An 11994-nucleotide genomic window follows, 5' to 3' on the forward strand; every position below is an offset into this window, starting at 1 on the left:
ACACTTTAAAAAACAAACAAGACTAAAGGTTCTACAGCCACGCTAGCTGTGAGGTTGTATGTAGGCACAGCGGTGCTTTGAGCTAAATGCTAACACCAGCATGCTAACGTAGTCACAATGACAGTATGCTGATGTTTAGCTGATGTTTACCATCTTAGTTTAGTCCGTTAGCAAGTTACGATGTGCTGATTAGCACTAAGTCCAGCTGAGGCTGATGGGAATGTCATTAGTTTGCAGGTATTTGGTCATAAACCAAAGTGCAGGACAAATTGAAATAGTCAAACACTTGATGACACATTTTATGGCAAAATGTTTGCAGTACTTGCTGAGATCTTTCAGTCCAGATCGAAGCGATAACCTACACCCTAGGACCCTGCTGCTAGCATGTCTAAAACAACAGTGTATTACAATCCCAGGAGCCCACCAGGCCTCAATTAAGGAGAACTTTTAAATATGTATTTTATGTTTTTTAAATTTAAATGTGTTTATACCGTGGTCTGGGTGAATACTCTTTTCTGACTGGCCAGCACGTACGTTAAAAACGTTCAGCTCAAGTTTAATCACTGTCTGAAATTCACCTGCTACCCAATGTTGTAACCATAGCAACATTAAAGAGCCGTTACGTGTGCCAGCCAACAGGCTGAGCGACATGATGCTAGCTTGAAAAAAATCACTCACCTGGCTCTATTTTAGCCAAGCTTCATGCACCTCCAACCTATTTTATCTGGTTAAAATGGATGTGACATCCTTGATGTTTGTGTTTCTCCTCATCAAAGCAGCCAAAGGGAGGATGAGAGACTAATCAGCGAGGCTGAGAAGAAGTGGCACCTTTTATATGATACACAGTAGCCTTTTTAAATGGAATATCTTCAACATGGATGGGGTTTGGAAAGAAAAAAAAAAAAAAGTAAGTAAACTGTCCTGCAACTACATGGAAGCAAGGCTGATTTAAGAAGATTATGTTAGTTATGATTAAATAACTCAGGAAAGCAGAAACCCTGCTGAAAACACGGCAACGAATAGAAAAGAGCAGCAGCAAAGACAAATGAACCTTTTGGTGTACCGCTTGAAAAACTTAAAGCTTCCTCAGTCAAAATGAAACCATCTGTCACAGCATCTCTGTGAACACTGAACACCTCCAGAGCAAAATTAAACAACTAACTGAGCGTTCACACTGTCAACACCTTTGAATTAATACTGCAAAAAGTCTTTCAAAGACTAGTAAAGCACTGTTCATTCTGTTCGTGATGAGGCAAAGTTGTTAACAGCTTGCCCTGATCCTCTAACACATCACCGTCAGTCAAACCATGAAGCTCCTGCAGAATTTTCATTTTCATTTGCTGCAGACTGTTAAAGTGGTTAACATGTGAGGCAGCTGGATTCACAAGATTACACGAGAATCCATCTTGCCAGGTAGTGCAGCCAATCAGTGACCTGGGAGGGACTACTGGCAGCCACGGGTGTGGTTTTCAGTGTGACGACAGCAAGAAGTGTCCATGGAAGCAACTCGTCTTGAACAAACAACGGCGGCTCCTGAAGAGGTTAGCGTAGATACTGTGATAGCATCAGTTATATCAGAACTGGAGAGGATTTCTTCATTGTAAGGAGAGCAAATGGTTAAAGTTAGCCTGTGTTAGATGTGATAGACAGACGATTTATCCAATCACCCGCCAGGTATTTTTTTAAAGTGCGTGCCCTTTTCCAAACAGTTTCTAAGGACGACTTCCCAGATGGTTCCGTGTAACAAACCATCTGGCGTGTCAGGCTGCATTTTTGATCATTCATCATTTCTGAGGTGGTATGTGGTGTTAACTGTATGTTCTATGAATTTCTTCTTTCATGGAAGTAGAATATTTGTTTCACAGTTTGAGCATGATGTATTATTAACAGCTTAGTTGCTTACAGTATCTGTATTGGCAGATACTCAAAAGTTGCAGTACCTGCATCGGTATTGGACATGGAAGAAGTGGTATGGAGACATCCCTAATGAATTACTTAGACTTGATTGGGTGCTATCTGTACACACCCTGTCGTGATCAGTCCCTTTAGAACTTAAAACTCACAGTGAGCACGGTGTGAACGCACAGTCAGTGAAACATACACTGTTATTTCATTTTAGCAATGCAAACTCTTATTTGGTATTGATATTAGAGCTTCAGCTGATGAAGCAACGCTCTGATGTCAGAAGTCTTTCCTTCACACAAAACTAATCCTAGCTTTAACGTACAAATACAATAAATAAGGAAGAGTAACAGGCGTATTGCAGAGATCTTGTGGGGGTCAGGTGTGTGTGGTGATATGTGTGAAAGAGAGAGTGGCAGTAGGAAAATAAAGCAGCTGTGTGTCAGTGAACCCTGCAGTGGAAGAGAGGAGGCTCTGAGCTGCTCACACAGAGAGAGACACGAAGCTGTTGTACTGCTCGATGTTCCTCTTCAAGATGTCCGAGCATGGCCCCAGGACTCGCTCGAAGCGCGGCCGGTCCAGCTTGACGCACTTGAGGGGTCCGCATGCAGTGACAGTGGCGGCTCGGGGCCGGTTCATCAGCAGAGCAATCTCACCTGGAGCGGACAGAGACAACCGGTCATACGAGGTTCACACAGGCCTATCAGTGTAATCACAGTCTGTCAGGGTCACTTACCAAAGTAATCTGATGGTCCGAGTCTGCCGACCTCCACAAACTCCTCATCCTCTGACCGCCTCTGAAGCACCGCTGCTGTTCCCTGACAGCACAACAAACACATCTTCAACTACAGAACCACAAAAAGAAAAGCTTGCCTCATGTTTTAGACACATTCACGGTGCTGGAACAGAGTATTAGAACTGACAGTGATCTTTAGTTCCACAGGGTCAATCACACCACAGAATTTTGTGTCAAACCAAACATCCTGCTCTCTTAGAAATAAATTCCAGATGGGTTTTTTCTGAAGGGTTGAGGTTCTACCCAAAACCACTTGCTTTAAGGGTTCTCTGTAAGACTAAGGCCTAAGAACTCTTCATCCAAAGAACCATATTTATCTTCAAAGATTGTTGAAATCCTTCAACGGTTCATCAAAGATTTTTTATACGATAATATAATAGAGTTCTTGGTAGAGCTGCCTGGGTAGATTCTAGATAAAACCCCTGGAATATAAAATAATTCTGTGTAGAACCGCCCAGTGCCATTTTACACCAAATTTCTCTGTTTTTTGAAGTGGTTCCATTCAAGATCCTTGGAACCTTGGTACATCCTGCATTTCCACTAGTTAGAGTGGAACCACTGTAATGAACAATGGCATCAACAGAGGGCGCTAGACAGCAGCCAGTGGAATATGACACACTGACTTTGGTTCTGGAGGAAAACCTGCAATTTTTTGCTTCCAGCTGGGAATCAAGTTTCCAAACCAAGTTATTTTGAGGGGAAATTTGGGGTTTGGGGGTTCTAGGCAGAACTCTCTGAAAGGCTTACAAGTGAAACCTTTGTAAAAGGTTCTAACAAGAACCAAAAAGAGTTCCTCTATGGGGTCAAGCCAAAGAAGCCTTCATGGTTCTTGTTTGCACCTTTATTTCTAATAGTGTATACCAACCAGTCTGAGATGACTGGTGCGTGCAGAACATGGTGTACATGTACCTCCAGGATGATGAAGAACTCATCTCCAGGTTCTCCCTGCACTACAATCTTCTGGCCGTCCTCAAACTGTACCGTCTCTAAGGCGTCGGCCACCGTCAGACGTTCCCACTTATCCAGAGACTCTGTTCAGAAACACAACACATCAACTCACCTGGATGCTGGGTGGGGGATTCTTAGATGCATTGAAATGTGGATATGGAAGCTTAAAGAATTCATTCATAAAAGTCAAAAATCGATTTTCCAAATGTCAATTAATATGAAGCTGACAGAGGGAGAAGAGCAGAACTGAGCTGTGAGCACCCAGACTGTCTACAGCGCACACACACTACAGTTATAAGCAGTTAACAGGGAGATGTACTTCATCTTCTCAAAAGGAAGCGGTTCCAATCATTCTTTAATTTAGTGTCTAAATAACTGCATTTGCAAGATGAGGGGAAATACTTTTTACAATCATCCTGAGACGTTAAGACATGAACGGAGCGGGGCAGCGATCAGCTGTACACAAGAGCGGCTGAGCAACACACACCGCCACATCTAACAACTTTTACCAACTGTGTGATGAGGAAAATTACTCTCTGCTCTGTCTGCTTCACCACAAAAACTCTGTAACCTGCTCTGTATGTTGGACAGCGAGTTCTGTCTTCAGAGCTGACAGTGCAGCAGAGAGGCTGCTCTCCACTGCTGGAGACTTAATGTTTATAACACCACACACAGTGAAACACTCCGCCTCTCCCTCATTTCATTATTGTAATACAGGCAATCAAATCAGATAAAAAAGATTCCCCCCCTAAATGTAACATATGCATCATATTTACTTCTAAACTAGGCTATTTCTTGAGTTTTGGTGAGGATGGCTGAACATGAGCAGCTGCACATAAATATAATCCAACCCCACCCCATGGCTTAAAAGTCTAAAATTTTGATGAATCTGCATGCATCAAGAATCGTTTTATCGTCAAATCATTGCCCTCTGAATCGTAATCAAATTGAATCGTGAGGTACCCAGAGATTCCCACCCCTACTGGATACAGCAAAATAGAGAGTCACGCCGCCGCCGGTGGACAACCATCGGACCTTAACTTCTACTACAAAAATATGAACTGTAGTCAACGGCAAGATTAGTTTTTGATCTAGTTTGAATCGTGCCACAAATGCACATTTGAAGTTTGTCGATGTAAAAGTAAAAAAAGTTGCAGTTTGTTGTAAAACTGTTGAAGAATCAGTCTGTGAAGATACATACATAAAGACTACACACTCAGAAGTCGTCATGATTTTCTCCTTCTAAAAGCTAACATTAGCTGTGTCTGTCTGTGTGTTTTCATTATGGGATGTAGTCACATAACAGAAGGTCTTTCTCATTCTTTGTCTTCACAGCTGATGAAAGATAACGTTTCAAGTGGCAGTGGGACTGGTGTTGATGATGTATATTGTGCGAGACTAGAGATAAAGTTCACTAAACTATGACAAACCTGCCGCAAACTTTCTTTACTTGTAAAATAATGTTTTTAATTGACAGGCAACATATGTGTAATTCGTGGCACAGTTTAAACGAAATAAAAAAATGATTTGTCTCTCGACATGGACTACTGTTCTGTTGTGTCTCATGGGCCACACCAGAAGGAGCGTGACTTAGGCTCTCTATAAGATGACGAGGAACAACTGAGAGCTTATTCTCACCTAATATGGACACTTTGCTCAGGAACTCTTCATACATCTTGCGCTTTCTCAAAGTGCTCCCCTGAAACAAATCAGTCATACAAAAATCTGATCAGAACTTTGAGGTACATTTAGAAAAACACAAGTCATTATTTCACATCATTTTTTGGTTGGTTTTGTCATTTTTTTACCATCAGTATCCTCCTGTAGCTCTCTCTGTCAATGCCCCACAGCTTGACGTCAGACTTGGCCCGGACTGTAGCCGCACGAGGAGTCCCGTAGATCAGAGCCAGCTCCCCGAAACTGCCTCCCTCACCAATGCTGGTCACCAACTCATTGTTCACATAAACCTAGAAGAAAACAGACGGCAGAAAGCTGACCGAACAGGTCTCTAATGACATGGCAGGGACACATTATGTATACATCCATTAGAGCTACAATATGACAAAATTATTCTAGTGTGGGTGGAGAACTGAGTCTGATACCGCTCTGTACTCCATCAGCTATGTGACGATGTATTTTGTGGGATGAGAACAAATGTCTATCAATAGATCAATATCATTCAGCAGATGCATCTGTCTAATGAAAATTAGTGCATCAGTGCAAAATATTTCTAATAGGTTATTTCTTTTGTCACCATTTTATTTCAACTTAATTCTCCACCTTTTTACTAATTTCTTCACAAATTACTTCAAATCAGCTCACCTCGCTTTTTGCTTAAGTTCTCTTTTCCCCACACTTTTCTTTCTTTCTGCAGTACAATCTACTGGAACTACTTTAGAATCTACTGGAACTACTTTAGAATCTGACAGAATTACTTTAGAATCTGCCAGAACTACTTTAGATTCTACTGGATCTACTCTCTGCAATAACTCTATCAGAACTACTTAGGAATCAACTGGAACTACTTTAGAATCTACCAGAACTACTTAAGAATCAACTGGAACTACTTTAGAATCTACCAGAACTACTTAAGAATCAACTGGAACTACTTTAGAATCAACTGGAACTACTTTAGAATCTACCGGAACTACTTTAGAATCTACCAGAACTACTTTAGAATCTACCAGAACTATTTTAGAATCTACTGGAACTATTTTCTTTCTGCAGTACAATCTGCTGGAACTTCTTTAGAATCTACTGGAACTACTTTAAGAATCTACCTGAACTACTTTCTTTCTACAGCAGAATACTGGAACTACTTTACAATGTACCCAAACTACTTTGTTTCTGCATTACAATCTACCTGAACTACTTTAGAATCTACACAAACTACTTTCTTTCTGCAGTAGAATTTACCGTAACCACTTTCTTTCTACAGTACAATATACCTACAATCTACCAGAACTACTTTCTTTCAGCAGTAGAATCTACCAGAACTACTTTGGAATCTTACAAAACTACATTCATTCTACTAAAAGAAAACAGTTTCTGCATGAAAAACTTGATGAAAACTTGACAATATTTCAAATTTGGATTAAATCAGATTTCTAATAATTTCTACATGCTTACTTTCATGTACATAAGACCCTAAATTACATGGTTAGAAGACTTAAATGGATTAGAGTTCACAGAGGCTTTAATGTTTCCCTCACTGAACCACTAAAGTACATCTAACTAAAGAAAAAGACAACTTTTCACAAAACAGCACAGGAACAGAAGAGAGAGATCTTACGTCCATTTCTCCCTGATCGATAACGTAGAAGTTGTCTCCCTCATCACCTGGAACAGGAACAGGAGCTCCATGAATGGAAGAACAGAAGAAAACACAACAACCTCCATGAAAAATGGGATTAAAACTCACCCTGTTGGATGACTGTTTCTCCAGCGATGTAGTTGACGGAAAACATGGCATCAAAAATGTCACTGAAGGGGCAGAACAGAAGCTGATTAGCTGGAAATGATTTGGAAAGGACTGTTAAACCACCACATTGATTGTTGCCATTACCTTCTCTCGTTGTCGTCCAGGTGAGCAAACAGCACGTTCTTCTCCATGGCTTTGGCCAGGGCGGCCATGCTCTTGTAGTCTTTTGGAATGACCTTGAGTGAAAAAAGCTTGTTCAGATTCTTCTGGTACATTTTAGTGAATATAAATACTGCCATACACTAGAACCAAAATTAATATTGCTGTGATCATGCAAGTTATATGATTGGTTTGCGTCCTCTCATCAGGGTCACCACCTGTCCTGTATAATATGCCACAGTCCTGTATTTAAAAATAAAATGCTCTGTCCCTTACTGAATCAATATGGGTGAAACCAGAAAATATTCACATTGAAGAAGCTAGAATCTAGAAGAAAAGCTAGAAGAAAACCTTTTTTTCTTAAAAAAGGACTCTGTAAAATTGGTGGTGATTAATTTTATACTTGATTCATAATTGATTAATTGTTGCAGCTTTAGTTGATTCCTTTGTTGCAGGTTTGAACATTTCAAGCTGAGCGTGAGGCACCCAGAGATTCCTGTCCCTGTCCACTGACCTTTCTGACGTAGGAGGCTGCGTCTTCCTCAGTGTACACCTCAGCACTGATGGCTCCCCTCCGGCTCCGACCCCTGACCACAGGGTTCATGGGTGGAGAGATTTCGTCCTCGCGGGAGTCTGACCGTGAGCTAGACTTCTGCTGCACTGCCATCTGCTGGGCCTCATCCTGCAGAGAGACAAGAACAGAAAACCCACACCTGAGGCACTCAAAGAATCATGGATCAATCAATAGAGAGCATGACATGACATGACAGTAAAAGTTTACCTCAGGCAAGTCGTCCTTTTATGCACAGTGGTCATTACAGTACACAGCTAATGAAAGGCCATTTTCTAGTATACACATGGGTTTTGATGGTATAGTTTAGGGCTGCAACTAACGATTATTTTCATTATCGATTAATCTGCTGATTATTTTCTCCATTAATTGATTAATAATCGATGAGTGCTTTTCTCCATAACATGCCAGAAAATATTGAAGAATGTTGATCCAGTGATTGTCCTCAAATGTCTTTTTATGTTTTTTTTAGGTCTGCTGTTTTGCTGAGGATTAAAGAAACCAGAAAATATTCACATTTGAGAAGCTAAAATCAGAATATTTAAACATTATTTACAAAGAGACATAAAATGATTAATCGATTATCAAAACAATTGCTCATTCATTTCATAACTGATTAATGACTGGTTAATCATTGCAGCTCTAGTACAGTACATCAGTTACCACAGTGGACATTACTGATTCATCTCATACACTGCCACCCACTGGCCAGTCAGTGTAAATGCACGAATATCTTGCCAATCCTTCTATAGTAGGCCTTAGCAGGTAAATACAATGTTTTGATATCATGCAACAACTAATGAGTGATATAGCCGTAAAAATTTCAATGTATTGATTTTTTGTTGGGAGGATTCATCATGCATCACTACTTTGTTATTTTTGAAAAAAGCTTTGGCTGTTAATCAATTGATTTGTTATTAGAATGTAATTATCTGTTTTTTGTAACAAAAACATTTTGTACATCATTAGTTACATTATGTGAGTTAGTGTCTTCATATTTTGTAAAGCTCAAGTGCAGTGTGCCATTGAAAGATTCAAGAGTGAGGAATTAAACAGCGTTTGTGTTATTATATGTGAAAATATTTGTTTGACTGCTTTACAAATATATATTATGTCATATTTTATATTTTATTGTATCAATTTTTTCACTGGCTTTTAAAGACTGTTGAAAACACTAGCTGTCCACCTGAGTGGACAAACTGGAATACTTGCTTGAAAATTCAGTTTTTTTATTTTTTCATGTTTCATGTGAGGAATAAGAACACAAAAAATCCAGACTGAAGCTGTCATAATTCAAACATGAAAGTGGTCATTGTCTAACTCACTTGCCCAACAGTGCAAGTGGATAAAAACAAGGTTAAACCCTACACAAATTCTCAGACAGTGATTCTTATGATTAAACCTGAATGAACACATTTCATTGTATTCTATATGACCAGTAAATCAAATAAGTGTGTGTAATCTAAAGGGTTTCTCCCAGCACTGATATCAGAGAGAGCCTCTGCTGTCACATGTGTCAGCACCCACCTTCTCCAGTCTTTGGAAGTATTCCCTGAGGAAGGCCATGGGCCGGTCGGGCCGGGCCGTGCACAGCTGGATGATGCAGTCTTTGAGAAGCTGCTGGATGTTGTGCTTCTGGACATACTGCTCACACTCTCGGAGGCTCCGTTCCTCCTCGCTGCTCGTACTCTTCGATGCCATGTTTGTCTGATGACCTGGAAGGAGGTGAGAGGGAAACACACTGATGAATCAGGAAGCCGTCTTCTGACATTATGTAATTAAAATGTACCCATGGACTGTGGGGTTTACCAACTGAGAGTTACAAGTAGCATGCTGAGTATGAAGAGGAAAAACCAACAGCTATTTTTCACTTTACATTCCCCTTAAAGGGATAGTTCACCCAACAATTAAATTTCAGTCATTATCTTCTCAAACTCATGCTGATTTCAGCCTAAATCTTCACTGTAGATTCTTAGCTTAAAGCCACGTTCATGTGCACGTACACACCGTCTGAACTGGGCGTGTGTGTGTGGTGTGACGGTGTGCATGTAAGTGAACAGCATGACAGGGCTTTGGGAGACTTGTATTACACCAGACAAGCTGCATGGAGGCATTTCATGTAGGGCTGCACAATATGGTAAAAAAAAAGTCAAATTGCAATTATTTTGACTTGACTTAATTGAAATATGCAACACCATGATTGGAAATCGCATCACAATTTTCATTTTCTTCAACAAAAGAACTACTAAAATCATGATGTGACATTTGTTCGGGTCTGTTACTCACAAACATGTTTTCTTACATCTAGAGAACAATATTTTTAGGCCAGGGCATCTCTGCAGCACTACAGTACTTCATTATAATGCTGTTAACTCTCACATTTCCTTTATCAAATAATTGCAATTTCATTCTGGTTCTGTGATTTGGATATTGCACTTGGTCATATTATTTTGCATTTACTAGTGCAGCCCTAATTTTGTTTTTTGTTTTGTTTTTGTTTTTTGTTTTTTTGTTGTTTTTTCTGTTTGAAAATGGGTCACCATTCACTTAAACTGTCTGTGAGATTCTGCAACACTGTCTGTTTTATCTTCAGTTTTGGGTGAACTATCCCTTTAATATGAGAAGAGAACATCATGTCGGCCTTTGGTTCAGAGGTTTCATGCTGGGTTCTCTAACAGGTTCTCAGATAAATGTCACACAAGAGGATTTTAAAGCTTCCCTACATTAGCCCTTTAGCCCTCCGTATGAGGAACATACTCCACTCAATATGAAAATGATTAAAGTACCTCTTGACTTCCATCCAAACCTTGAATAATGTAAAGAGGGCAGTCTGTATACATCTTTTACATAGAAGACTAAAGCAACAAGCCCATTTTGAAACTTAAGGAGTAGAAAGTACACACAAATGTGTTAAAATGTATGAAGCAAAAGTAAAAAACTGTCAGAGAAATAAATACTCAAGTAAAGTACAGATACCGTTACTTAAGTACAATGACAAGGTATTCGTACTGTATTACTTCCTATCTTTGCCTGTTAATGCAGTAGTATGCAACAACATGAACAAAGTAGTTAACTAACCTTAAGTTCTGACATTGTACTGATTCTCACATATACATATTGTGCTCATTTTATTTTGTGATAACACTACAGTATTACTGTAAGGACTTAAATTCTTATTTTACCAGTGTTTTCATGCTAAATATTCCTCAGTAAAGTAACTTCAGCTGTAGTAACGGTGCGGTATTTAACTGTGAGATGCAAAAACAGCAGTTTTAACTAAGTAGCTATCTACCAAACCAATTTAAGTGCAATTATTTCCAAATGCCCCTGTAGTCCCGATATAACTTACAAGTTAACGTCAGCTGTTTTGAACGGTTAGCTATATTAGTTAGTTAGCTAACGTGAAGTTACTTTCTTCTTGCAAGCGTTTAGTTTTTATGTAAAGTTAAAAGTGTCTGTAGCTAACGCTACTCGCTGGTATGATGTAAGCTAACATGAAACGATCAGTCAGTTCAATGCTAATGAAAGAATACTCTTGTTATTTGCACATGATTAGCGGTCAGTGAAAACATTAACATTTAACTAAGTTAGCTTAGCGAGCTAACTGTTAGCCAGCACAGTTCCGTGTGCAAACAAAGCAAACACACTCTACACGTTAAAACACGGGCTTTAAGTAAATGTATCTATAAACGCGTTAAACTACAAACTATTCACACTACAAATTCCACCGAAATGCTCACCTGATATAAACTGACGTGTGTCCTGATGTTGTTTTTCCTATTAAAAACAGACTTCCACTACTTCCGCCTCGATTCTATCAGAATAAAAGTGTCCCATCAAAATGGTAAACAGAGCGCGATTTTTTTTTTCCAGGATAGCGAAGTCATTACCCGCCCTACTCTTACTGCCTTTGGCTAATACTAGCTGTTTTGGGTCATTTAGATTGGGTAGATTTAGGCATGAGGAGTGTGATTGGATATCAGGGTAAGCCAATCACAGACAAAGTAGGCCGGGCTATGCCTTCGCCATCATGGAAAAAAATAAACAAATAAAAGTGGCTTTCGTGATGCTGCTGGGAAGTAGCAGTTCCTATCAGACTGGTGCATAGACTCACCTACTTGCCAATACCAGTACAAATAAATCAGGCACTATCAAAGGCATTTTCCACCACTGGTATCGGTATTGGAACAACCCTAA

At 39.7% G+C, this 11994-nt stretch overlaps 1 protein-coding gene across 1 annotated transcript; it reads right to left on the reverse strand.

Moving 5' to 3' along the window:
* Positions 1-1257: 1257 nt before the first annotated feature.
* Positions 1258-11670, reverse strand: prkar1aa (protein kinase, cAMP-dependent, regulatory, type I, alpha (tissue specific extinguisher 1) a). Its single transcript, XM_084744395.1, has 11 exons — positions 11538-11670; positions 9325-9512; positions 7741-7908; positions 7212-7303; positions 7068-7129; positions 6939-6985; positions 5455-5613; positions 5285-5345; positions 3608-3729; positions 2639-2720; positions 1258-2558 (listed from the first exon to the last, which is right to left on the reverse strand). Exons 2-11 carry the CDS (start codon positions 9496-9498, stop codon positions 2386-2388), a joined length of 1140 nt encoding a protein of 379 aa, XP_084600521.1. The 5' UTR covers positions 9499-9512; positions 11538-11670; the 3' UTR covers positions 1258-2385.
* Positions 11671-11994: the final 324 nt, after the last annotated feature.

The sequence above is a fragment of the Lutjanus erythropterus genome, chromosome 19 (genome assembly GCF_056507025.1).
Source record: "Lutjanus erythropterus isolate fLutEry1 chromosome 19, fLutEry1.hap2, whole genome shotgun sequence".
Taxonomy (NCBI): Eukaryota; Metazoa; Chordata; class Actinopteri; order Lutjaniformes; family Lutjanidae; genus Lutjanus; species Lutjanus erythropterus.

Excerpts from the sequence above, each read along its gene's own strand:
- prkar1aa (XM_084744395.1), bottom strand. The coding sequence starts at position 9,498 with ATGGCATCGAAGAGTACGAGCAGCGAGGAGGAACGGAGCCTCCGAGAG. Across the intron at positions 5,346-5,454 it reads GCTACAGGAGGATACTGATG|GGGAGCACTTTGAGAAAGCG; the intron begins GTAAAAAAATGA and ends GATTTGTTTCAG. Across the intron at positions 2,559-2,638 it reads CGGACCATCAGATTACTTTG|GTGAGATTGCTCTGCTGATG; the intron begins GTAAGTGACCCT and ends TGTCCGCTCCAG.